Source organism: Diachasmimorpha longicaudata, chromosome 8 (genome assembly GCF_034640455.1).
Source record: "Diachasmimorpha longicaudata isolate KC_UGA_2023 chromosome 8, iyDiaLong2, whole genome shotgun sequence".
Classification (NCBI taxonomy): Eukaryota; Metazoa; Arthropoda; class Insecta; order Hymenoptera; family Braconidae; genus Diachasmimorpha; species Diachasmimorpha longicaudata.
This window is the reverse complement of record NC_087232.1, coordinates 7,049,161-7,077,104: the sequence shown is the minus strand read 5'-3', so window position 1 is coordinate 7,077,104 and position 27,944 is coordinate 7,049,161. Positions and strand designations below refer to the sequence as shown.

The 27,944-nt window shown below is 37.8% G+C and overlaps 2 protein-coding genes across 2 annotated transcripts in view; one reads left to right on the top strand and one right to left on the bottom strand.

The window, feature by feature from the left end:
- LOC135164969 (elongation factor-like GTPase 1) overlaps nt 1-27,944 on the bottom strand; it is a 46,401-nt gene that overhangs the window by 14,727 nt on the left and 3,730 nt on the right. The gene's annotated exons all lie outside the window — the stretch shown is intronic.
- Nucleotides 4,115-27,777, top strand: Dsx-c73a (doublesex cognate 73A). Its single transcript, XM_064125830.1, has 6 exons — nt 4,115-4,341; nt 9,480-9,900; nt 24,002-24,256; nt 26,193-26,343; nt 26,889-27,011; nt 27,123-27,777. The coding sequence occupies exons 2-6, from the start codon at nt 9,556-9,558 to the stop codon at nt 27,203-27,205; spliced, it is 957 nt and encodes a 318-aa protein (XP_063981900.1). The 5' UTR covers nt 4,115-4,341; nt 9,480-9,555; the 3' UTR covers nt 27,206-27,777.

Genomic DNA, 27,944 nt, shown 5'->3' with positions numbered 1-27,944 from the left:
AGACTTGCAAACCATGATCCCGGCGCAATCCGCGGTATGAATGATCGGGTCATAAAGTGGGAGGGAAAAGACGAGCAAATAATCATCATACGAATGACTATATTTTCGCTTGCATTCTCTTGTCGGATAAAATAGTCCCAGATCGTTATGAATCACTGCCCGATTTTCAGGAGCCACAGTCACTGCATCGTCAAGGCAATTAATTACATTCGTAATAAAAGAAATAATAATAGCTGGAGAATAATTTTGCTCATTTGTACGAGGGATTTTTTTTCCCCACAAATGAGCCAAGAAATTCTCTAGAAATCCCATAAATGCAATTTCCAATTCGATTCCCTTAATGACCTAAAGCATAACCACAATAGCACTCAGAGACTATCTAACTTCGTCGAAAATTACTGATGATCAATCATTGTGACTCACGTGACTGGGATTAAGCGAAAATGCCCAAGATAGGTAACATATTCGTGCATTTTCACGTACGATTTCTCTCAATGGCCTTCTTCTGGTCGTCTCAGTGCTCGACGTCAAGACCTTTGGCCGCTAATACCACCAGTTGTTGTTCCCCCTGACTCAAAACTACGCGTCTCGTATATGTTATAGAAAGCTATGGAAATTTCATCTTTCCTCGTGTCTCGTCACGCTCGAACTAATTTTATATGCGCTTATTCTGTAGCCTCCCCATTAAATAAAATAAGTTTGAAAAATTCCCTGGGCCTTCTGACCCCATATCTCCATTTTCCCTGACTCAACGAACGAGGGATATAGAGGAGCATTAGCTCACCCAGTCCAGTGATTCATTCCTGTCCCTACTATCGAAGGGCACAAATAGGGCTCCCTGATTAACATTCCATCGCTTTAGTAAACCCCAGGTGATGTGATCACGCAATTGGGCTACTTGACTTTCCGCCACAGATAATACCTGACATCACAAGATGTGCCCTATCATTTGAATGACGTTTGGATTATCATCCCTCTCATGGAGAAGTAAACTACGAAATTTGCGTGCAGGTGTATTAAAAGAATTGTAACTGTAAACTGAAATATTGTAATGAATCATTTCCTCAATTGCATTCAATATTTTTTTCTGATACCAGAACATTCGCCAATAATTACGAAAATATAATAATAGGCTGTTATTAGTGAAAGCAACAGCATATATCATGATAACACGGCATTTACGATGATAATTTTGTTTAAACAAAAATATTTAATCCATCCTGCAATTAATTTGTTAAGTCCTGAGGCATTGATTAGTACGTGAAATCAAGTCACACGTTACACTTCGAGTTGAAAGGATAGACTGATGTGCTTCGTAAGTTATCAATTTTCCGATCGATATTTCCGGTCTAGGTATCGCACAGGCTCCATGTAAAGAGTATATAATGTACACGAGGAGGGAATATGCTCTTGTGATTCTATTGCACACGAGAAACTCCCGACACAGCGAAAAATAAAGATACAAATTACAATAAAATCTGTACCGAAGGAAATAATTGAGAAAAAAAAAAGCGAAATTTTACTTCTTTCCGAGAAAATTTCCTTCACTTTAGTGTAATTTTTACACCAATATTAAAATTTAATAGCGGCTCTGTCGAGAAGTGCCCCATAAGACTCGAAATACCTCAGTTCTAAACTATTTTACGATTTTGTAGTGATTTTTATGCTATAAAAAATATAGTAAAATATACCTTGGCCACGTCATAGTCTATTTACATGAAAGAGTGAGTAAAAATTGCCTGACATAATTTTTTTCACTGTGCACCCTAATTCCTATACGTCGAACCCCTCGAAAAAGATCAAAATAGTTATACCGATATATTAGAGTTCTCATAGTTTCGCTTGATTCTCCCTGGATCAATCGATTTCGCCCTTATCTAAATCAGAAATCAGTGCCAGCAATATTCTATTGGCTGGCAAGATGTGTTTTTTTTTTTCATTTTTTACTCGGGTAGAAAGAGGGTGAAGATAAACTCGCGCGTGTTAAGGATAAAGAGGCCGATCATGTTGTGCCCCTGAGACACGCTCACTGGCCTCGTATCCTAGGAGTATATATATATGCCTGGATTTCACAAAACGAAAAGAACAGAAAACGAAGCAGAACAGAACAGAACTCTGATCCCCTGGGCATCTTTGTATATCTCCACCTTTATACCCTTTTATTTATTCATTGAGTGATGTCTTTTTTTACTTTTCAATTTGGTTTTTTTTCTTCTCGAAGTTAGACATCTGTGATTGGTGTATCGTACAGAGTGAGATGCTGTGGGACAACTCGGGGAAACGAGATTCATGTGAGAAGTTAACGATGGGCTATCGGATATACCGAATCATCACGAGTGAACATCACTCTTTCTAGTGAGAGTGAAACGATTTGTGGGCCTTGTACAAACATGTGTTATTTTGACTTGGGACTTCGAAATACGATGGCTTGATTTGATGAGGAAAGCCACGGGGAGTCGATAAATTAGAGAGTAAATTGTTGTGACGTGCTTTTAGATTTTTAATCATCACAGGGAGCATTTATTTTAATCATCCCGAATTTTAATAAATATACGTGGAGAAATTCAAACGGAGATGACGCTGAAATCCTACTCAGCCGCTCTCTGGATTGTGTAGTGACACCGAGAAGAATTTTTTGAAATATATTCCGATAGTTCCACCAAAAAAAATTCGAGATTAAAAATTTTTGAACAGCAGCATATGTTGCGCTATTAAAAAAAAAATCGCCAATAAATTATGCGGTTTCTTTCATCGACTCGTTTATAAATAATCATAAATCCAAGAAAACCAGAGCGATTTCTTTTTTCCCGGCGTGAAAACGGGACTCAGAGGGGGTGAAACCCTTTTCCGTCCCTTTTTATTAACAAAAATCTTTATGATTCTTCTCAAATGACTTGTTCTCTACTTGTTTTCCTTCATTGACGTTTTGTGAGTCTCCCCTCTCGCTCAATAAATAAACAACTTGGCAATTTCTTTTTCATATTTCCGGGTCTCGCTCACCATTGGCCTCAGTTTGCCAACGCTCCCTAGGAATCTCAGTTCTCCTCCACCTGCTCATTCATTTTCTTTCTGTTTATTCTGCTTTGCTGCCCTCTCCCTATTCACTCGTGCACTTAGTCTCATTATGAAATCATCGGCTTAAGGAAATTCCGGGATTCCAAGATAGGATTTTTTATAGCACTGCAACTCTCATTTTTCCAAATACTTTTTCCTCGTCTCCCTCATTCCTCAGGTTATTTATTTCCTCCCTCAGGTGGTTGAATTTTTTAGTATTAGATTAGATAGTAGTCTTGAAATATCGGGGGAAGGGAGGATTATCAATTTTATGTCACGAGATTTGAAAATGTATAATATCAGTCGTAAAAAGAGAAAACTCTAAGATTATTAATTCCAGGATTTTATGTATAAAAAATCTACGAGTGAGAAACATTTTTACCCCATTTTTCAACCCCTTCTAACAGCTCCCCATTCATCGAATGTGAAGAGAGTGGGGGATTGTCGGGTCCTATTGCCCGCGACGCACTTCTGAGAGTGCGCCTTCTGAGAATTCTGTAAATTTCCTGTCATTGTTATTCGCTCGAATGAATTTTTGACAGTAAAAATTGACGTACAACATCATGTGTATTACTCAGTAAGAAATTTGTAGTTGACCGAGGAAAAATTGTGTCACTTTCCATGAAAAAACCGTAAGATTAATGATTTTCACGAAAGGGAAAATGTCCTTAGGTATGCGAATTAGTATCACCCGTTCGTCATAAATCGAACGATTAATTTATTAGTCGTAATTAGCCAATGTACTTTCTATCGCACGGAAATGATTAAGCGTGTCGCCTCACAGCATCCCCTGGGGCAAATAGTTTTCCCTCAACGACCTGTGATTTTTCTTTGCGGGCAAATCCTTCAGTTTTCTCTTCATTGTCGCTTTTGATGGGGTGTTTCACATTCTTTTTTTTTTATACAGAATGGCACTACTCCCGGTGGAAAGCTACAGTGAGGTATTGGCAGAGATGCTAACTAGGAATACACGGGAGGTTTCTGGTTGGTTGGTAAGTGGGACTAGCGGGGACTCATAGGCAGGATCCCTCTTACATGGGACCGCAGTCGTACTCCAACTCTCCCGGATCGACGAGTGTACGTTCGTGGCTGATGCTCACACGGTTGAAGTTCTTTTTTTTTTTTCGAGAAAATTGACACCGACATTTTTTGCATTTCAAAGCTGTGTTGAATTTTTTCATTCGCAAGTTTGATCGGTGATTTTTCAAAAAGTCCCGACATTTTTATTCCGATAGCACGAGTGATTGAATTATCAAGGACTTTGGGCGCCAGATTTTCCATTCAAAGGTAAGAATTTAGAATATTTAATTTTAATGGAAGAAATTCTCCAGTGAAGTGGTGAACAAAGATCTGAAGCAACATAAATCATTAATTCGTTTTACTGACATCGCCGAAACCAGTGGAGTTAGACGAGGCGCAAAATTATCTGTTATCAGTAGAATTTTTTGGACAGAAGCCTTTGGCTGTCTAGAATGCTCGTGTCATTAGAAGATTAATCGATTCGATGACGCAATGATGTCCGTTTCACGATAAAAAACGTTGTCACTCACCCCACAAACTATTCTTCATTATATCAACGCAATCATTAATTCCCTCGTATAATCATCGTCCAGAGAAATTCCTCTGGAATTAAATGACTGGTTACTTTCAAGTTTCATGCGAAACATGCTCGGTCCAGGAGTTAGAGAACAGCACGATAATGGCAATGTGACGTTAATAGCTCGTTAATTTTCCCAGCCCTTATTAAACTGTGACCATGAAAAAAATTACAAGTGCAGGTATCGATCAAGAGAGGAAACAGATTCTCAGATTGTTCTTATCAAACAGAAGCAAATTTTTTAATTTCAAATGAGGGAACACCCGAACATTTTAATTCCTGTCATTTCCTGCAACATTTTCCGAGACAATAAACAATCTCGTTTGATACAGTGATAGAAAAAATAAAAAAGAAAATACTCATTTTTAATTTACACCAAACTCGAGAACAAAATACTTGAACAACGATGAGGGCAGCAATAAAAAAACAAAGCGGCTCATCAAGATTTATTGAAAGACTATTGTGTACATCGTTTGATGAACCGAAAGAAAATTTTTTTAAAACGTTTTCCTCCGAATCCCTGGGCCCCCTCGATATTTAACGAATAATGTCGTCTTCCCCGTAATTACCTCGGTGCCGAATTCATTAATCAAACAAAAATCCTATCACACCGGATATGCTCTATTATCCCGTAACCAACCTCCAGTCACCCCAGCCCTCCATCAGTCAACGAGTCGTTCTCCCGTTTAAAAAAAAAATCGAAGACCCGAGCAACGCACCATCAAACTGTTTGTAAAAAAAAAATTAACCCCTGTGATTTCATCGGTTCCACGCAACTGAGTTCATCGGCACATAACGATAATGTGCATTCACTGCGAACCTTGACCGTGACCAAGGCGACGCTCCTCACCTTCGAGTCTCGCGCGCTCATTCCCCCTGAAGCGTAACGAAAGTGCACTAGTGGTTAAGGTACCAACTGTGGCTGTCCTCTGCATGTCTTCAACGAGATGCCGGCGGGAGGATGAATGTGAGGCGCGAATAAGAAGTGTAAAACGAAAAAAAAAAAATATACAGGAGACGGTACGCACACGCCAAAGCGGAAAAGACCGGAGCGATTGAAACGTCATCCGGTGAATTATCGGGCCTGTCTCATTCGGTTTACATTTATTAAAAATGCACACAACAGCTGGGAACAAATCACTCTGCACTTGTTCATTCCTCCTTTCATTGGTTTTTTTTTTATTTATTATTTCGTCTCGTCCATTTGCTTCCGCTGTGGACCGATAAACGCCGAGGGAATTAGAAATGTTTTCACTTTTTTTTCATCGTGTTTATTTTTCGGTGAAAGAAAATTGGAGCCATGGCGAACACCGGTGACACCGATTTGTGAACTCATTACCAGGGGAATGGTGGAGTTCATGGTCAGACCAGTGGAGGGCCCCGGATTATCGGTTTTAATGGGGTATTATGATGGTTATGAGAGTTCCAGGTTCGCTCAGATGAGGAAGTCGTTCACTAATGGAATAGTCTTGAATATTCAAGAAAAAAATATTGAATTTCTTCACAATCATTTCGTTCACATGAAATTTGGATGAATTAAGTTAGTAAAGAGTCAGGGGATTTCGAATATTTAATAGAACTTTACTTTTAGATCAAATTAATTATTTGAGTAAAATTCAGGCGCCCGGTTGCTTCAATTTTAGATAAATTGTTATTTTTTTCAGATGTTTTTTAGTCTGTGAAAAATGTTTACAATGGGAAGACAGTAAAATTCCATATTTTTCTTGTCCTCTAGTTTCATTGAATGAGAATGTAGTGGTCACGGTCAGTTGAGATAACTACGTCAGTTCGACTTTCACCGTGTCGCGTTTTTTGCCGATTTTTTCCCGAAAAAACGTTAGTCCTGGGTGCTTTTTTCAACGATTTGGGTAATTGAAATTTCGTTCGAGAACATTAAAAGAATGACGAGAACTCGAACAAATTTATCGATTTAACTCACTGGACTCATTGAAAACCAGTTCCAAATACACATAACCGATGAACGCAAATCGGCGGCAAAATCACGACGTGTTGCGTCTACATGTAGTTCCTTACCTTCCGTAGGCGGTCCCCAGTGAGAAATATTTACAGCGGACGTCCCGTTCCGCTTCACCGACGATTGCATATGACCCTGATATTACCCCCCGATGTGATCGATAGTTACTAGAAATTATCTATCAATTTTAATTAATTTAATTTGCTGAGGAACGATAAGACAGATTAACTTTTCCCTGAGCACAGAACTTCCAGCTTTCAGATCGAAATCATTTTCTCAGTAAGAATAATCATTGATCACTCATTGAATGATAGAAAAAAAAGTCTTTAAGTAGGCAAGTAACTCAGTACTTTCATCAAGAACTGCACTCGGTCTTTTACTTAAGAAAATTTAATTAATATTTCTGTTATCGGCAATTAATTTAGGACAGTAAATCATCGAGTCCTTTAGAATTACCACAGCGCTCGTAGTATTTAAAATTAATTAAATTAATGATAAGAACATTTTTATCAAAAATTTCTCTCTCTCCTAATAACTTCCCAGTCATTAATATTAATATTAATTCCGGTGCCTTTTCTATCTCATCTCAATCACATCTAATTGTTCTCTTTGATTATGCAATTCCCATATGAATAATTCTGTAATTTAAAATCATATCAGGCCTCACATTTTGCGTATTGGAAGCAATTAATTATATCTCTTACACTGATGATATTTAATTAAATTAGGCCCTGTTCGGAAATTCCCCAGAACCAAAATGCTGATTATATTTCGTGCAATTTCATCCAACGAAATCAGGAGATCCTTCGACGTTATGAAGATTCTAAAAGAAACAAGTACTCGGTAAGCATATCATTGGCCGAGTTTCACATCCTTTTACCTTTGAATTCATGTAACGCATAACACTAAAGTGCATCGCGATGCATCTTCCGTTTGAAGAAAGCGCGTTACTCCAGTTCACAGAATTATCTTCGATTTCATACGAGTTCTCATAACAATATGATGTATGAATATAAGAGTATTACAAGTTGATGAGGCAGGTTCAACGACCGATTTATCAAGATTGTTATTTAAGTCATCATTGCGTTTAGTCCTTCCAAGATTATCGAATTAAAAATCTGATAAACGAGAAACGAGGATTCGATGGGCGACATCAGTGTGATTAATTAATTTATTACTTTTAAATAATTTCCCCATATCGATTGCATCTTTTCTGGTAATTTACGAGACGACAGGCAATGGTGTGAGTGGGGAAATCGCGTAGAACAAAACCAACGTGAATAATCTGTAGAATTGTTTTCTGCGAAACAAATGTTAAATTTCCCACGTTTTTTAGTGGAAAATTCATCTATTCCTTTTTTCCTTATGTTTATCACATCCTGTTAACATTCCAGAATTACCCGAAACAATCGATTGTTCAGTGGAGAATTTAATTCGATTGTCCATCGATTAACAAAACAATTTTACAATCGAAAATATATTAATTGAATCGTCAGCAGTGAACACAATGCGGAAGTTCATCTCAACATTTTTAGTCCTACAAGCACGTAACAAAGTTACCGATTATTTCTGCCCCCAAGTCGGAGTACGAACTTGTGTATATAGGAAGGGAAAAGTGGTATAGGTTTATGGTAGCGGGGAAGAGGAGGATATACGACGAGTTGGTAATCGAGTGCATGGAGAGGAGAAACTCGTGGCTCGCGTTCCCTTAACGGTAACGCAATTTTTTGACCCGACGCGAAGGCGCGTACGGATCGCCCGGCACGTTCCGGACCTTCGACACGCGTCAATTCGCGAAAACAGATATTTCCAGGTGGAAATCAACAATCGACTGGGGACTGAGCGTCGTGATGCCGGGAGGGACTTCACGGGACAATAATTTGGAGAGAATTATCCTGAAGACTAAAGACATCTGGTCTCCTCTCGGTATCGAAGCGCGAATGGAATATCGACTCCTCCCATGACGATATCGAACAGATTTATCACATCGTGGGTTCAAGATTTTCGCCCCAATTTGCCCCGTCTCGGGCCGTCCCCCAAAAATGATAAATTAATTTGAATTAATGTATTCTCTGTTTACGGTACGATACTGAAGATTTTTTTTTCCACTGGTCAATTCCAAATATCGCAAAATGTATCCGTTTATTTGTTCACGCATTTTATTTTGTTTTACGCGTCTTATATTGCCATGTTAAATCGCAAAAAGCAATTTTCACATTGCACAGCCAAGTTAAAACAAATAAAATTTCAATGTTCTTCCGGTGTGGTCTTCAATTACCATGTTCACATAGTAATTTTAAATTTTAAATTCCTTCTGTGTATTCCAGTTATTGCTGGATATATTGAAGGTCAAAAAAATCGTCCGGTTTAGCGAGTCGTGGCCTGCGGGTTTGCACGACATACCGTACGCATTTCCATGCAAAATTTGACATCCGGCATGTGTTCAGCTAAAACTATCAGAACTATCATGTATTGCGAATTATTCTGCGCGTACGATCGAGCTGATAAAATCGTATTGCGTATGATAATAAGAAAAATAATTGATGTGCGTAACGTATGTTCCATTAGAACAGGAAACCAATGAAAATTGTAGTGAGAATCCCCTGCATTTTCCCTCTTCATTTTGAATCGTTTACTGATCGTCATATTATTCAATTCGCAATGCAATTGTGGTTTTATATGCGTGAAAAATCGGTCTAACACCAGCATTTTCCTGCCAAAGTGCTCTCTCGGTTTGAATTTTCCGGGAAATTCCTGCAGTCTCGCAATCGGTAGTTCAGGGAGCGAAAAAAAAAATCAAAAGAAGCTGATGAAGTAGAGAAACAAATTAATTTTCCATTTCCTTTTCTCCAGGAAGTGCAAAGGTGAATGGTGATCAAGAATAACGAAATTCAACTGTCACCGGAAAGTACCGGAATAAATCAAAAAAATGAAACTCCCATCTCTGGTATTTATCATTGGCTGCACGAGCTGGTGCACCGCATTGCCATCAACTCAGACATCAACTCGACTACCAACAAAGACTAAACAAACGACACCACTTAATGTGAGTACGTCCACTGCATCATTGACAATGACTACTGAGCCATCGACGATAGTGGAGAGATCCAGAACCTCGGAAATTACATACAGCACTGGATTAAGTACTTTGACAACGAAAAATAGTCAAAGTACGGAATCAACATCCCTTCCTCCGGCTAAGGAAACGCGTGATTCCCCGGGAAAAATTCGACCTCACATCAGACTCAATATCAACTACACCAGTGCCAGTGAGGTAAGCTTCAAAATTTTTTCAAAACGGAAATAAATTTCGGGTGAAAATTAGACCTCCAAAGGACGAATATTAATTTCATCTAAAAAATTACCCGCTCAGCTCTAATTTTTCCACCAAAACTTGACCTAAAAAGTGGTCAATTGTCATTTTGTCCCACGTTCCACCCTCTAGAATTATTAAATAATTTAATCAGATTTTTCAAACCAATTAACTATTTACTTTTGAATTATAATTCCGCACGTGGTCACGACTTCTTTATTTATTTCCCCAGGTGAGAAATATATTATTATTCCCACAATACCTACGACTTTTTCCCTACTCAATTATAATTTAATTCAATGGAATCCGTCATTAGAGCTATTCTCGATGGTATTAGTTAACTTTCCCGAATGGCGGAAGTGCAATACTCCTTCATCCCGAGAATATCCGGTTCGAATATCCTCCCCCTTAATTTTTTAACCGGATTTGCTCTCGGTTAACTACCACGAGAATTCCCTCTGCGGTCGTCCGAGGGGAGGGGGGGGGGAGATTTTTTTATCTCCCTCACAAGGACAAGACGAGTTTTACCTTCATCTAACGATGACAAAGTGATCCAGTGTACGTTGATCGTCTCCGCAACGACTTACGCATTATTGAGTAACAAAAAAATATGTGGATTTTTATGCTACGTTAGGAGAGTATCGAAGGTGAGAGTGTATGGGGTATCGTGCCTTCATCCTGTTGAGCTTCTTCACGATACTCCCGGAGATACGCTATCGTGAATCAATCTGTGATGTGCATTTACAACGAAAGTCCCCACTAGTGACAATTATTGACAACTCATTATATTTGATAAACTATAATTTCTTATTTGACTCCTAAAGTCCCAGACCCTTCATAAATTAATTACTGTAAAGTATACAATAATTTTTTGGCCCCCTCGGTTTTACCTATTGACACCATTGACTCCCAAATGGATGTCAATGGGAGCATAAATTCCCGGTCAAGGGTCGTATCAATATCAGCAGCTTCGAATCGTCCCCCTGAGTGACCAGAAAAGAGTTTAACAAAAGAGCGCATATAAACGGTGGAATGTAGTGCGGTCATGGTAAAATCCGGAACATGAGATTACGCAAGGTAACATCCATATAATAAACATATAGCGAAAGAGACAAAGCCATGGTATTCGTCTTTGCGTATGAAAAATTAATGCCGAGTCATTGTCGGATAGAAAGGGGGACAGAGCATTTGCGAGTGAAGAGATAAGAGGGAACCTAGAGCTCGTGGAGTACGAGTCCAACGAAAATGAATGAAAGAAAAAGAATATACGTAGAAATGGGTCGATCTTGAAAGTAGGATCACTTCTACGTTATAGCCCACTGGGTTGTTTTTAGTTGTCCACGAAGCCCGGTTGTTCATGCCTCGGGTTTTAAGCCTCTCGGTATCATGCGGAAGTGGGAAACCCGGTAGAAATCCTCGATAATTACAATTACCACGGTTGTACGAGCCTGGTGGGATATAGGATGGCAAATTGAACGTGCACTTTTAGCTTTTATTTTCTATTCTTGTTGGTGGCTCTCATCGGTGTACGGCGAAGGTGGGGGAGGCGGAGTTGATGGCGATTACCATCTGACACCTGGCTACTACCATACACCTTTGTCCATGCGAGAGTTTGAGTTCACGAGATTTTTTATTGGCTTTTTTCTTCGGGATATGGAGAAGATTTAATGTCAGAAATTTCCGCTTCATTGGAGCCCACGACGATAATAATGACGCTCGCATGTAATTTTTTTTGTCATTATTACTTGATCTAATAAATAAAATAACATTAGTTGAATTCATGACGTGATTTCTTTCTCCAGAAATTTCTCGCGTTTTGTCGCTAGATCAAGAATTTTGCTAATTTTGATGCAAATGTTTGTTCACGTTTTACTGGACGGTGAAGCCGATGAAAATTGTTGACTGTATGCTACACTCCCACTATTTGCGAAATCGTATTGGGCCCCTCCTGTAATCTCCTCTTTAACAGATAAGTTCCTCGTGGCCTAGTATCGAGATGGGGTAATTCTACAGTCGTATCAAAATATAGTACATCCGTAAGAAGTGGTGTGTAAAAAAATTAGCGGAATTTGGGCCCCATTTTTCAGAAGAAGGTAAATGTTCAAGCAAAGCTTCTCATAAAATTATCCAATAAAATGATTTATGTTTTCCCGGTTGAGTGATTTTACGACTATCGGAGATGAGAGCCAACGTCTGAAATCTTCCGGGTAAATTTTTTCTGTATTGCTGAAGCATTAGCGGAAGTGCTGGAGTACTAAAATGGCGAAAAAGCTCGAGTCAGTTTAACGGATATTTTTATCCAGGTTCAAGAAAATAAGAGGAAAGAGAGTGATTATAGCTGCGATGGTGGTTGTCGAAGACCGTATTTCCGAGTCGATAATTTTTTACATGAAAATTAACTCAATAGCGAAATTACGTCACCGACACTGCTTTTTCATCCACCATTGGAAAAATCAGCTCGTCTTCCATTTAGTTTTTCATCGAAAAAACTTCCACACCTATTTACCCCGCAAAAACCAATGTCGGTATTTCGCACATCTTTTGTACCCATTTTTCAACCCCTAAAAAAATTATTATAAATAAAATACCATTTGTTTGGATTCCGGATATGAATTCACAGACTCTGAACAAATTTAAAAAAAAATCATCACCTCAATCTCCTGTTACCATTAACTCTGCGAATTTCAGATATTTGTATTTTATAAAATTTCTCAATTTCTAGAAATTTTCTCTGGCGCGCGTTTAGAAATTACAGATGGGGGAAAACTTTCATTAAATCCGACAATGCTGATTTCTCGATGAGGAATATTGTCCCCGATGAGTATGATTATTAAAGCCTAGATTTTTGCGACCTTAATAACCCACTCCCGCGCACCTGATCTATTCCGAGATATTCACTGTTAAAGACCTAATACATTCACTTTAGTATATCTCTCTCTTGACCCATCGCGCTGTCTGCGATTGTATTTGCAGTGAGAAATTGTCCATTAATGTTCATCAAAAAATCCGCGGACGTATAGCATTCGCGAGCGGGGTAAAAACGATTGTCAATTATCCCACAGACATAAATTATTTGTACCAAGTACAATTACTTGTCACTACTCAATATATGCCAATATTTACATCTGTCAATTTTCTTATGACCAGTAAATATACTTGACAGAAGCATTTTTTTTTCTCACATCCGGGCATTCTTTTTTGGGCGACGATTATGGTTTAGAAAAATGTGCGAACGAGTCTCCTGATTAATGATATTTATCGAGGGAAAATTTAAAACATTTTGCAAAAATCTACCAAAGAATCTTTTTGGGTCACCGGAGAGGTCTCCGGAGGAATTTGAAATGATTCTTCTGAAGTTCTCTGGACGGAATTTGGGAGAAAAATTTTTTCCCGGGGGGAAATGAATTCAATTGCGATTCAAATGAATTCCCCTTCATCCAGCATAACAGGTGCAAAATGCATTCAACATCTTTTCCATTACTTGAATGACATCTTCCACTCTGGAAAAAGTTGTATAACGGTATTACGTGAGCACAAAGCGGACTGTTACATTTTTTCACGAATTTTTTATATTCACCTATTCTAAATAGTTAAATTCCATGGTTGAGGACGGTTTCTGTACCGTATCCCAAGGACACGGTACGAAAACCGTTGGTAAAATGGGCACGAGAAATGAGAAATTTCTGCGTGAATGCATTCTAATAACTGTATCCATAATACTAAGATACGAGCCATCTATAAGCAAGTCATGAGGTCTGTAAAATTGTTGAGTTTAGATATTCATATGCGTCAGGCCCAATCAGGTTAAGGTGTGCAAGTAATGGTGGAGTACTTCTGGCCGAAAAAATCCAAATGTTTGAGAAAATTTCCAGCCTCTCCAGGAGATCCAAAAAAATACTGTGAGGGGAAAACCAGGGTACGAAGATAAAAATTTGAAAATATCCATAGTCCCGATTGACTGGTATACGACTGGCTTTTTTCCAATCTGCAGCAGTGCATTACACATCCCGAACAGCCGTAGGAACCGTGGGAAAATGTAGTGGTATCCGGAGAAAAATTTCTAATTAAAACTGACGTGAAATGCTTTCGTATTTCATAATTGAATTTTCCATGACTTTGGTCAAGTGAAATGGTGGAAGTGAGAAGTCGATCGTTGGATTGAGAAAAATGATAGTCGACCCACTTCAATCTCCTCATTTCAGGCCACTTAAATGATATCAACGATAAACGAAAGTGTGAAGGCACTCAGGTAAATTTAGTCATGAGGGTACTGGGATTTTCAACTAGACTAATGATGTGACCTGGTTTCCAACTGTCGGGCATCAAGTATCAGGACTTCGTGGCATAAATATTACGTTAATCGAAGATATCGAAGAAGACAGTGAATTCCATTAACACATTTGATAAATAAAATTTATGAGTGATTGCTCTGAAAAATTTGCAATTCCATTCCGAAAAATATGTATTTTAAAAATCATATATTTTATGCGTGAAGTTGGCTCGACTTCTATTCCCTTTTGACATAAACTATTAATTTTATATATTCGCGGATGTTAGTCCTGCATTCCCTGATGCACAATATTATCGATCAATCTCAGCGCTGGCGGCAAAAGCTCTAATAACAGAAGGAAATCAACTTGTCTTCGAGTTCCCCAGGTTAAAATACGAGATGTAATTCTAACGATGATACTAATCAACACCGGAAATGTGCAACAACATGTTCATTTCTACAAAAGCCATTTGCGGGCTCTCGCTGCGGCCAACTCTCTGACCTGATTTGTCGCCTTCTCAATCTTTGAAGTCGTAAAATCCCTCGTGAAATCCCCTTGAAAAATAGTAAAATAACAGCACGAAGAAAAAAAATACCTTAATTGCATTTAAGAAGTCATGTTTTACGCTTTCCGAAGCGGATTTTACGCTTAACATCGCCATTACCGATGATTACATAACATCATTCACTAATTCGTATTTCTATTTTGTATCATTTTTTATTGTGACCAGAAAAGGCAAAAAAATTTAATAATTTAATGAACGAAAGTCACTCAAGGAAATTGACCCTTCGTAATCCCCATTTTTTAACCTATTTATCACATCTGCCAGTGATCCTACTGAAGGTTGTCCTCACTGGACTTTCACAGAATCAATTTGACTCTAAGTCAATTTGAATTTCGAATCAAGACTTTCGATGATTCCCTTTGCCTTTAACAAATGGGCTTTGGTTAACCCTCTGAGGAGAAAGTCGGACTCAGTAGTACTTTTTCTACTGCAGTAGAGTGAACCAATCGCATGCGCTTACAACTACTACGACCACTGCCGGTAGCAGGCTCCCAGCTCTTGTACATTACCGTAGCAGTGTCAGTTCTAGGGCGCCAGTGTCCCATACTGTGAAATTAATTTATTCTCTCCGAGAGACTTGACTCGACACTGATGTCGCGAATCCTATCGTGTTTTGTAGGCTACGCCTCAGTGAAATAGGAGAGAGTAGGGGAGAGCCTATTTATGTTAGAGGGTGATGGTCTGATCTTGACTTCCTTATCCCCTTGTTCATTCTCATCCCGTCATACGCACTTTCAAACTCTAAATTATGGTTTGGGAATAAATAAATAAATAATATTTCGAGGTAAATGTTCGTCCGCTGAACGCCAATAACAGTCTCAGAATTGAAAAAAAGGACGAAAAGAAAATAATTTATCGATCATCGTAAATAAAAGCTCAGACTAAAATACAATTTTATGAATTAACATGAGAGAATTAGAGCAATAATGAAATAATATGAAACGATGATTATGGAGCATCTTCACTTTCCCAAGGAATGAAGAGGTGAAAGGATGGGGAAGAGGATACGAGGCGGAGGATAATAGATGAACGTGAAAATGGCTTGGGATGATTGTCGGTATAACGGCACAACGGTAAATCCGTGACGACCCTCAAACGTTCGTTCTGCATTATGGTATAATTCCACTCGCAGTGGTGAAAGAGATCCAAATCTGGATGAAGAACGAGGAATCAAGTAATTATCTGATTCCCGTACGCTCAGGGGTCGTTTTGATGACACACGTGCAAACAATTTGGTCAAGGATAATATCGTTCACCTCTCCTTTTCGACTCCACATGAAAGGACAATTATTTTTTTACTGTTTTGTGTGGAAATGCTGATTAAACTTCTTGGACAGCGAAATTTCTTTAGTCGAAGACGTTGAAAAATTCATTCAAAATATATTAAATATTAAAATATCAAATAAATTAAAAATTTGCACTGAGCTGTGTGATTATTGACTGACGACAACAACTTTTCAATGAAAGAAGGTTAATGTTTCAAACCGCAGTGAAATTGAATGAATTTATTCGAATTTTTTAATGCCACGTTCGAAAAAATTTTAATGCAAGAATATTATAATTTTCTTGAGATGTTTTTCCTAGTCTGGAATTTTGCGCGCTTGTTAATTTGCGAGGCATGAATTTCTTGATAGATGTAAAGAGGTAACTACGCAAACTCGTGTCTTCCCAGTGGTCCATAATTATCAACAATAAAAGGTAATAACTCCAAATGATACCTACGCACATCATAAACTTGTTGAGTAAATAAAACAAGGATTGTACGTGCAATGCGACAGGAAAGTAAGTAAATTACTGAAAACGAGACAAGTGGCATAAATGAAAGCATTGAAACTGGATGGAGTAGTAGACTCGCTATGACTATCGCCAGGAGGTAGAGGTCTGAGCACGAGGGGTATCCGCCCATCGTCTGACATCTGTCAACGAACAGAGCCCTTGTCTATACGTTATTTTTATTTCACATTTCCCTCACAATTTGGGAATTTATAATTGATTTTTAAGCGAAATATTATTTGTGCTATTGAATCAATTCATTATAGCAATCATTAACAGCCAATTTATTATTGTCATGTTGATATAATGTGACGATGCCGCCGAACTGCATTATCTGCCTATCAATAATCGAATATAAATGATAAATAAAAATTAATCTTCACTCATTAATTTTTTCTAAATTGCAAGATACGAATGAGAAACCGGTGATACACATTCATAAAACGGTAGGATAATTTTTATCAAAAATTTCTCTCTGTGTGAGATCGTCAGACGGGAAGTTGTAAAACCCTGAGACTGAAAAACCGTTGGTTCCGATGTACCTTTTATGGGATGAGATTTGCACTGAGCCTCTTGAATACTGCTAATATTGTTTTTCTCGGATTAATTCCGTACCTTGAAACATCTGGCAGTCACACTTGTCTCACAAACAAATCGTCAAAGCAATCAGCAGTAAAAATATTAACAATTTGATAATTGCGTGGGAACAGAATAGAAATTTCGCCTGATCACTGTCTCGTACGTTTCAAAATCAGAATAATGTTAATTACTGCTGACGAATAGTGAATAGTGAAGTGACAATATCAAGCACAATTGGGATGATAAAATTATCCTACTCCATTAAGAGAATATTCATTACGAATTTTTATATAATTGAGATAGCAGCACTGGCAAGAATGTGAAGAAGAAACATTACTGGCAGTAATTTTTAGTTTACCCTGTTTTTGTCCTACACTGTAGATGAGATGGTTCTTTGATATCAACAAAAACGACTCGTTTCGGTGTCAGGGAGTTCGCGATGTTGAGTCAGTTTCGCATGAATGAACTTTATCGGTTTACCTGGAATTATTTTCTCATCACCGAACGACCCCTCATCATATCGAAAAATCATTTTTACAGTGTTAGAATAGCGGAAGAGTAAGATTGCTGCGAACCGGTAATAATGGAAAAACAATGACATTCTTCTGTAAATATCCAAATCCGCGTAAAACACAGAACGAAAAGACAGATAATTTTTCCGAGGAAATTCTGGGAAAATTGTCTAGTACTCTACTATGACGGAGGGGTAATAAACCGAAAATTTTTATGAATTTCTCACGAACAGACGCGTAAATATGTCAGTTAATATTTCCAAAAATTCCCACAATTTTTTAGGGGGCCCTAATTGTCACGTGAAAATTCATAAAAAATATGAGGCACCCCAATTTATAGGGTGTGATCGTTGTGGGGCCGGTAATTGGATCTGAGGATAGTGGGAAAAATGTGGAATAATAGCCCAGAGGGCGGTAATTGGGTCTCGTTCCAGTAAAGTACTTGCAGAAAATGTAATTGGTAATTTAATACACCAGTGATTTTACATAGTGATGGTTATAAACCCAGAGGTCTAGTGACAGTTTTTACTCCATAATTATGCGGTAATTATGGACTGCAGCCCTCTCAGACCCAATTACGATGCTCCCAATGGTTTAACCTATTGATTCGCGCATCATATTTTTACATCAGGTTTTATCCGCATAATTAAAGTTCAGATGAAATTACTTTCCCCTCATAGGGAACCGTGTGGATGGAGGGATATAGACAGGGGGAGGGAGCCCTGGACGAAGCCAGGGGTAACTACTACCCCCAGGGTGTTAAAGTGGCGTTCAGTGGCGGCTGGATAATTTATTAGTTAAGCTCAGCTTTTATCAACCGAGGAACTCCATTAAAAAATCTGAATATTCAACAAATACTTGAAAAAAAAAAGTTCACATGCTCTCTACTTTCACCAGTTAAATTTTCCGATGAATTAACCACTGAGCCCATTAAAAATATAATTTCTCCATCTTCCACGGTAGCATCATCCCGAAGTCATTAACCACTGTCTTCTAAACATCGTGCAAGTCATTCAATTTTGCATCAGCGATCTTTAAACACGTAGTAATTATGATTGGATCGCGGGGGTTTAGGGGAAAATAATATCAGTTTTTTTTTTATGAATAAAATCGGGCCAACTTTCTACTCGCGGAACTTGATGTGCCAACTAGTGAGGATGCGTGGGTCGTAGAACACCTACTCGGTGCAGAAAGGAGCCCACCAATGTCCTGATGACTCTAGTATCGTTTTTTATCACCCATTATGTCTTCTCAGGGAGAAATCGTTCAATCAGGTACAACCATTTTAATTCATTATACGGAGCAAAAAGTCGTCTTATTTATGTTGTGTGAGACAACATTTTTGAACCAATGGTATTCCCCCAAGATATTTTTACAGTAGACGAGAATAGACATATATATATTATCAATGAAATTTCATAATTCCAATTATCATAATTTAAAAGGTAATAAAATTATTTTAGTCCAGAAAATGATGTTTCATGCATTTTAAATTGAAATCCTCTTCAACATTATCTTCTCCTTTTGAAAATTAGTTATTGTAAACTAAAGAAAATTGTGTGGAATTTATTTTGAGATGCAAACAGTCACAGTCTGTTTGGTATTTGTAAATTCCAACGAGATGTGCACTCAACTTTGCGGTATCAAACAATAACTTGAAGAAACCCCTCCGCAGGTAATAACTATAATAAGTTCTCCCCACCCTGAGTTGGGTTATACGCAAGGATGAACGAGTTTAACGGTTCGCCTGGAAGTATCTTTTGTGCTCTATCTCATTAGCTGAGAAAACTTATCTCAACTCTTTTCAATGTTAATAAAGCAGCGATTTTACGAGGAGTAAGAACTTGAATGTGCATTTAATTTTTCATGATTGATTGTGCTATTAAATACAATAACAGTACGCATCAATAATTTATGGGAATTGCTTAATTCACAATAGTGAGTGAGGAACATTATAAAACTTTTGCTAGAGGATTTGAAAATTGCTCCCGCAATAGCACATCAAAATCTCAAAGTTTTAAAAATCACACGTATGAAATTGTTGTGTATTTTTCTATCTGTTGTTATCAATTTTGTAGTTAAATGGTCAGTTGAATTCTGGAGTATTCAATCAAATTGCAATTTTCAAGTTGGCGTGATAACAAAAATTATTAAATCATTCGATAGATGCCACTGAGATATATAAAACAATCTGAATAATGAGAGAAGAAAATAATTAAAAAAATGGGCCCCCACGTCAGCAATATAATATTCACCCCGATATCGGCCTCACGAAACACATTAATCTATAATCTTTCGCTGTAAATATAATCACGACTGAGGCTGCAATAACTCAGCAGTAGAGAATGCGAATAGTAACTTCTGTAAAGAAAATCATTTCCATCACCTAAATTCCAATAGATCTATAGTCATCTCCCTAATTGCAATTCCGTTTTATCGTTCCGAAGGATATCAGAATGAATAACAAAGGCCCAATTGGACATTTATGGGGTATTGAACCGGGAGAACTGGCATTCGTTAATCCCTCCAAACGAAGCCCTTCAGATCTGTGCAGAATGCATAAACCCCATTTCGACAAATATAGACATTGCTTTGAATTCAGTCCTCAGTCTTCCAGATTAGAATAAAGGAAACTCCCGGACATTACTCAGCTCTCTTCTCAGAACAGCAACGCGGAGAGAAATGTTCAGTAAAAATGACGGAAGTCGTTGTTCCCTCGAGAATTGCGGGAACCAAAGGGAGAGAAAATGTAAATAAAAATTATTCTACCGTTCCATAAAAGTATAAATCCCTCCGCGATTATTTAAAAATGACTGTGATGATGCGTCAAATTTTGCCCGCCGTTCCAGAGTTATTAGAATTTTAGAATAAATTTCCCTCAGGTCAATTATTTTTAAAAATAACAATCATCTCTAGTCGTTCTTCTTTGTTTCCGCGAATCTATAAGCACATGAAAACCAGTATCTCTCAGGCTCTTTGTCTACTTCCTTTTATCATGGTTGAACCCCCTGTCGACCTCATAGCGTCCATGATGTTCGTCGAATCGTACCGATAGTTTGCATCGACAGTTGCAACACTTAGAAGTTGGCAAGCATCTGTTCTCAGTGAATGTTCCACGGTAGTCGCTCTGAGTCACGCAAGAATCGAACGATATTTATGGAATGCTCCTCCATCATCACAGCCACAGTGAACGTGAAAAAGGAAAATCCCCGGGAAAACATTTTACTTTATTTATGTTGAATTGCAATCAAGTTCTTACTCAGTATACTGCATATAGTATTTATGAATTTATCTTACTTTTAAAGCAAAATAACAAATTGATTACCCACTTTGTTGCATTAACTGGGGAATCAATGTGGGGTAAAAATATATAATTATGGAAAAAACTATTTCCTGTGTGGATACAAATGATTCTTCATCTATTACCGAGTGCTTATGCTCGATAATTGTTCGCAATTTGTCGAAATTGAGATTGAAAAATGGTTAATTCTTTGGAAATATTGTATTTATGTGGAAATAAGATTTAACGGTTCGGCGGTTTGCTCGTGCCTTCGATCACAGTTTTCTACAGTGGATTCGTGTTGCTGGTATTGTAGCCAGTGAAATGATTATTTGTGGCATTGAGTATCAAAATCATCAATTCAAAGACGGTTGGCTAGGTGGTGGAACAAGAAACGAATTTAAAAGCCAGGTATTATTAAATCCGTTGGTTGGTCGAAAGTAAGTAATACTCGGGGTACCCTCCGGCACGGTCACGATTCAGGGACGGTTAATGATTCTAGTCAGAGTATAAAGACTTTTCTTCAAAGTCGTTTGAACTTATCGCTTGCAGCATTATCCAAGTGACATGCAATCATTTCGTCGGCATTCTCCACCTCCGCAGAACTAATCTGGTCGCTAATTCTTTGGCGGCTAGATCATTCTTTTAAGTCGTTCAACGATGTTCTTACGATTTGTGAACCCAGCACTTGTTAGTTGGAAAAGAGGAAGTTAAAGGACAAAAAAAAATGAAGAAAAATTGCGGTGGAGGCAGGACAAATGGATTCACTTGTAAAAATTCATAAAAAATTATTCGTTCGCACAATTTTGTCTGGAAATTCAACAATTCGAAAATCTGGAAGAATACATGAAAATTCCATATCTCGTTAACTGTATTAGAGATCATTAGGAGAAACATCTCCTGATTTTTCGCATCATTGAGTCCATAATGAACTGTAAAATCCGGGTCTCCAGTAGAAAAAAAAAATGTATTTTTATCACCGATGTGGTGATGAAAGCCTTTTGTATTGCGGTTGTGGTGAATAGTCGTGAATAAAAAAAACCCCAATTATTTATAATAAAAATTTTAAAGTTCATCGGGGTCAGAGAATCCTCGGGTATACAAGGCGGTAATTTTTCTTATGGTGTTGGCGTTGTCACGATTGAAAAAAGTACCTAACAATTGTGGATTTAACGATCATTGCGGTTGGTAAACTGGGCGACCACTAAAACCATTCACCCGAGAGTTTTGTCAGGCGAATGCAGTTTATTCGCCAGTTGCTTAAACGATATTAACAGACAAGCCGTAATATTTATTTTTCTCGACCAAGTAAATGAGGAAAAATGAGAAAAAAAATGAGCAAAGATGGCCAGAAATGGTAGACTATCGTAACGAGTGAATTCTCGAGATAAAGAAGAAGGAGGAGCCGTATGGATTGGGGACAGAGCTCAGATACCAGTTTATTGCAGAAGCCGAATGCAGGAGTTCCGGTAGCATAAACTCACGCTCCAGGAAGCATTCGACATTAAAACCCTATCGATTCGTTCTTTCTTCCGTCTTTTCTACTGAGCAAAGCTTTGGAAGACTTTTTTAAACTCTTCCCGTAATTAAATTTTATAGGAAAAGCGGTGAAAATATATTTCTGTACATGAAAAAAAATATTCAATAAAAATTACGGAATTCTAGTTCATTTACACAACAGATGAAATGATTTTATTTCACAAAAATTTCTCTCAATGAAACAATCATCTGGTTTTTCATTTCCTAATAAATGTGATTTAGTAATGAAAGAAGACAGAATTTCTCTAGATTTTCACACGCAGATTCCCTGATTTTAATGCATGTGAAAGCTCCAGGAGGTATGATATTCAATCCAAGTGATTGTATAAAAAATTCATACCTAGTGCCAGGTTTTATCCACGTGAAATTAGCTCAAGTATATAATACTTGTTTGAAAAAAAATCATTTTTTCTATCAGTGCACAACTTTCCGAGCTTCAGGGCCAAGAATTACACCCAGTAATTTCCTGTGAACGATATTCACTCAAAGTGAGGATTAATAGCTGGTTCTTCCGTTATAACCTCATCTTGAATTTTTATCACGCCAACCTCGGATTGATCTTGTCACGCAAAGACTCTCACAAATGACCTTCGTTGATGGCTGATACAGCAGCTGGTTATTAATGGAAGATTGTCGTAGGTAAACAGCTGAACCCCATTTTGTTGCACTTAAATCATCTTTTTTTTGCCCGACATTATGTAAAACTCAATCGAAAAAATAAAAATCATTTTGCTCATAAATTTCAATATTTTTTCCATTGAAATATCGGAAATAATTTTAGTTTTTTTTAGTAAAACAATAATGCATTGGGGACTGTCTTTGCAGTGGGTGAATATTGAACTTTCATGAGAACGAACAATGACTGGGCGAAATGAAATTGATTTAATCCCCCAATATTACATAATCCTAAACAATCATCGAATGAAAAGTGAAAGAAATAATTTGCAGTTGAAACAACGTCATTCTCGATAACATAGAAGTAATTTAAAACCGTGACGGAAACAATTTCTCTCACGCAATAACATATTATCGGCTTCCTAAACCGATGCGCGCTAGTAAATAACGAAATAATACGAATTACGGCAGCTTTGATGTAGTGTAGGTAGTCTTAATGCAACTATTTATTGTCTGTTTGTACGGCCCATACACTACACCATGCATATAACTGTAATCTCTAGGATGATACAATACTAGACGACTCAAAGTACCTTTGAACCCGCTGCCATCTTGCTTCCCCTTATTTTATGAAATGGGAAGACTATAAAAGCACCAGCGAAATTTTTTATAAAAACATCTCTTCCGTTTCGTCATTTCCTTCTTTCCCTTCGCCACACAAAAAAAAAAATTTTTTTACCAAATATTCGTTTACTTCAGAGAAGTATTTATTTCTTCCAAATTGTACTCCTGCCAATTACTCGATTTCGCGATGAAGAATTGAAAAAATAAATACTTTTCCAAAGTAATTGATGGTATCAGGGGGAACCGCTGAAGGCGGACAACCACACAAGGTCGATGTAAATCCCACCGATTTCAATTTTCACAGAGTGGTGTACGATTCCCAGAGGGTGCATCGGCGGCACTGGCAAAGCCAACAAAGTACCACTACTATCCCCACAACCAGCATATTTATTTACTCCCCGAGTGTGCTGTGCAACAGGTCTGTAACGCAGTATATGTGAGATTAAACTTTACCCAGCCACTATGTGCCTGCCCTGGAAGATACCGAGATCCATGCAGTGCATCACTGGACAGTGACGACCTCCACACGACCGAGCTAATCACGGATCCACGGCCCAAGGTAAGAATAGAAGAATTTCTCTTTCACTTGGAAGAAAATTAATCATTTTAACAATCGTGACTGCATTCTTCATCGTGAATGAAAAAAAAATTTTTATTCAATCGTAAATCGACAATGGTCTCTCATATACCCCCTATCAAAGATCTTAAAGCCCTATAACTCAGCGCTTACGATGAACCTTTAATCACCGGTAAGATCCTCTGTTCATGGCCAACACGTTTTAGATTGTACTTCTTCGCAAGACAGTTCTCTTGTGAGAAGACATAGTAACTAGGCCTGTGAGTAGTGGTGCATTGATGATGCTATAAATTTATCATCCCTTTTTATAAGCCCATTGTGATTCGAGAATTTTCTTTCTAATCCTCGGTTGGAAAATAAGTGAACATTTTTATTAAAATTCTTTCTCGGTAATAGAAGAATATCTCTAAGCGTCAGTGAACTCCCCAAATATTTTCGATAGAGCTCGAAGAATTAAATGAACCCCGTTATTAAAACGCTACCAGAAAAATAATAGTTCGATTGTTGAAAGAAAACACTACGATCGTGTTCAAGAATCTTGACGTGCATCCGTTGGATCTGCGTGGGATTCGATTTAACCAGGACACAGATTACAATCTCCATAGGTAGTTCAAGACCGATAAACTCTATGACGAGTAAAGGGAGAGGGAGATGTGGAAAATGGATAAAATAAGATTTTTAAAAATGTGATAGCCTCTGTTCTCTTTGTTCAATTAAGTACCACTGTAATAACGTCGGTGATCATGAAGGAAAATGTACAATAAAAGATAATGAAAGACGCGAATCGAACTCCAACTGTGAAAAATAGATTTCATATTGCGAATGCAGTAAATGCGGCACATTAAAGAGGAGAAAAAAAAATTGAGAATTTCATTAATGTAAAAGATCTCCCTGAAAAGCCATCAAACTTTGCCATCGAATTTCGGATAATTCTCGGGGCAACCCAGAGGCCACGCTCTCTACCTCCTACGCCCCCAGTAGCCGAAATTATTTTGCCATTTTTGATCTCCACAAAAAACGCCGCACATCAAGTTGATATCTAGTGCATATCGTGAAGGACTGGCCGGGTCGCATGAGCAGTAGAGGAATGAGAAAAGAGAAAGAAGCAAAGAGGAAGAGAAGACAGTGCCACAGGCGCTATGTAACCTGCTTCTCATATTCATGAATCCACTATCATCACTTTTTTTATTATTTATTCCTCGATTGCACTTAATATCAAGCTATTTATCGCGTCCTATCCGTGCAATTTGCAATCACATCCTTCAAGATGAAGGACAAAATTGGCGCGTCAATAAAGCCACTTCTTACCACCGCATTAACAGCACCCAATGTCCCTGTGACATACTTGAAAAAGTTCTTAAACTGCATCACACGAAAAATAGTCATTCAACTAATACAATCCAAAGTAAAAGAACTAAAAATGATTCAAAGATCATCAACAATGGTTGAGAGGAAACACAAACACAGACGACTCAGCTTCACGGTAGGCTTGATTGAAGGAATTTACTGTGAGATATTTATGAAGCAGAGATAAAGAATTACTCTAACTGTAACTGAGTTCGCCAGGGAGTAAGTACCAAGAGCCACATGGGCTTTTGGTCCTGCAAGATTTTTTTTCAAACATGAGAAAGAAAGAAAAAGATGAAGTGAAAGGGGGAAGGAGGGGGTCAGAGCTCTTTGCTCAACAACAGCGATTGGCAGATCTGATAACGCGAATGTGTAGTACTTACACTTGAATCTTGATAAGAGCTGTAGACTGAAGTCAAATCATGCCACGGTACCTTCCCACAGCGATTCAAATTGATTTAGCAACATTGACAGCGGTAAATTAGCGCATTATATGGGGAATAACCTGAGAGTAACCTGTCATTCCCCTAATCCAATACTGTGAAAATTATATTTCTTTTTTATTTTCAAGGCTTTGACACTCGTGAAGACCTGCGAACCCGTTGCTGATATGAGAGAATGCAAAACTCCTAAAGACTGGTCATTACTCGCTTTGCAAAATGTCAGAACTGGAAAGTCTCATTATCTCGTAATTTGCAGGTGCCCTGACAACAATTTTTTAGGTGGGTATCATTTTATTTCAGATGGATTAACGCGGAAATATATTCCAGGAGGATAATATGCATTTTTGAGTAGATTAATGAGTAGAGTAATTTATGTTTGAAATTTATGCAATTTTCTCTTTTATCCAAATTTTTTAGTCTCTGAAAAATGTCTACAAATATTTATATGTACAAGAGAAAATTTTGTTTAAAACATTTTTACGTCATTATCGCTATTTGTCGATAATATCATAGTTCTATCTTAAAGAAGTAAAAGAAAAGAATCGTGCCCACGTACGGCATTAATCACGTGGATAAGGGTTTTTCATTTAACGCTGTGTTGACAATGAATCTCACAATTATAAAGAGGCAAAATTTTGCTTTCTTCCTTATCTTTACGCTACGATATTAATGATTCTCAAGAATAGGCAACCCGTCATGTGTAAATTGTGTCATTATTCAGCTGTCAGTTAACCAGCGCCTATTAAATATACCTTTGCACTTTCTATTTATCTTTGTCCTCTGTTTAAATACCTTCTTATTAATCATCTTGTTCCTGATCCCAGAGGGACCGATGAGTCATGACCAACCGACCTACGCAAGTGTCCCTGGTATTCGTGTCTATGGGATGATGTGTGTACAAGCTATCAGGAGAGGACGTCCACTACGGTACGGACGTAATTTACTCGGTGAGTGTGGCATTTCTACACGAGTGAACCACTCTATTATAGAAGTGGAAAAATAATATCTTCAGTAAATAACCTGTCTAGTCCTACACTGATGGAAAAAATTATTTTCAGGTTTTGAACCACAAGAGGAATCACAGCCGGCATTTCCATGGCACAGAGTTCCAGAATTGTTGAAAACCGCCACCTGGGACTGACGCGCATGTGATATTATCACTTGAATGAGTCAATTAGACCCCTAAATCCCGTACTATTTATTATGAAATTCCATCCGCCTTCACTCACTTATTCTACTCGATTTTCCATTGCGATATAGATATATCTATTTTCATCATTTAATTTATTACTCCATTTATTACAAAACGAGTCGATTCAACCACTTTTTACGTCTCTATTCGAAGTAATGCGGTTGAAAAACTCCTATTCTTTTCTCAACGAATGGTTAGTAAAGGAATTCGAGAGTAAAATATCGCGCAGGGACAGCCAATAATTTAACCCGCGTAAAATACGAACGTATTTGGTATTTGGATACCAGTTAAGCCCTTGATGAAAATTCTAAACGGTTTAGACGGCGCTCCTATGATTTTCCAATACTAAATAACTATTTTCCTCTCTGCAATAAGATTGATTACGATGTAAGTTAAACGTAGCCGATTTGATTCATCGCGCGAAGATTGTTGCGATATAAAAATAATTTTTCGACTAGTGATCGCAATCATTTTTTTCTTGTAAATAAAACATTTGAAAACAAAAAATATTGGGTAATTATTTAATGAAGCGATTTCATGAGATTGACGTCCAACGATATCAATCTGAAGTGTCATTGGGGCGCTGTTGTTGTTGGAATAGTTTATTCCACGCTCAGAGAAACGTAATCTCGTCAGAGATATCAGGATAGAATCGTCGAGACTCTCATTTCATATAATTATTGTGTGA

Excerpts from the sequence above, each read along its gene's own strand:
- Dsx-c73a (XM_064125830.1), top strand. The coding sequence starts at position 9,556 with ATGAAACTCCCATCTCTGGTATTTATCATTGGCTGCACGAGCTGGTGC. Across the intron at positions 24,257-26,192 it reads TCACGGATCCACGGCCCAAG|GCTTTGACACTCGTGAAGAC; the intron begins GTAAGAATAGAA and ends TTTATTTTCAAG. Across the intron at positions 27,012-27,122 it reads GTACGGACGTAATTTACTCG|GTTTTGAACCACAAGAGGAA; the intron begins GTGAGTGTGGCA and ends AATTATTTTCAG.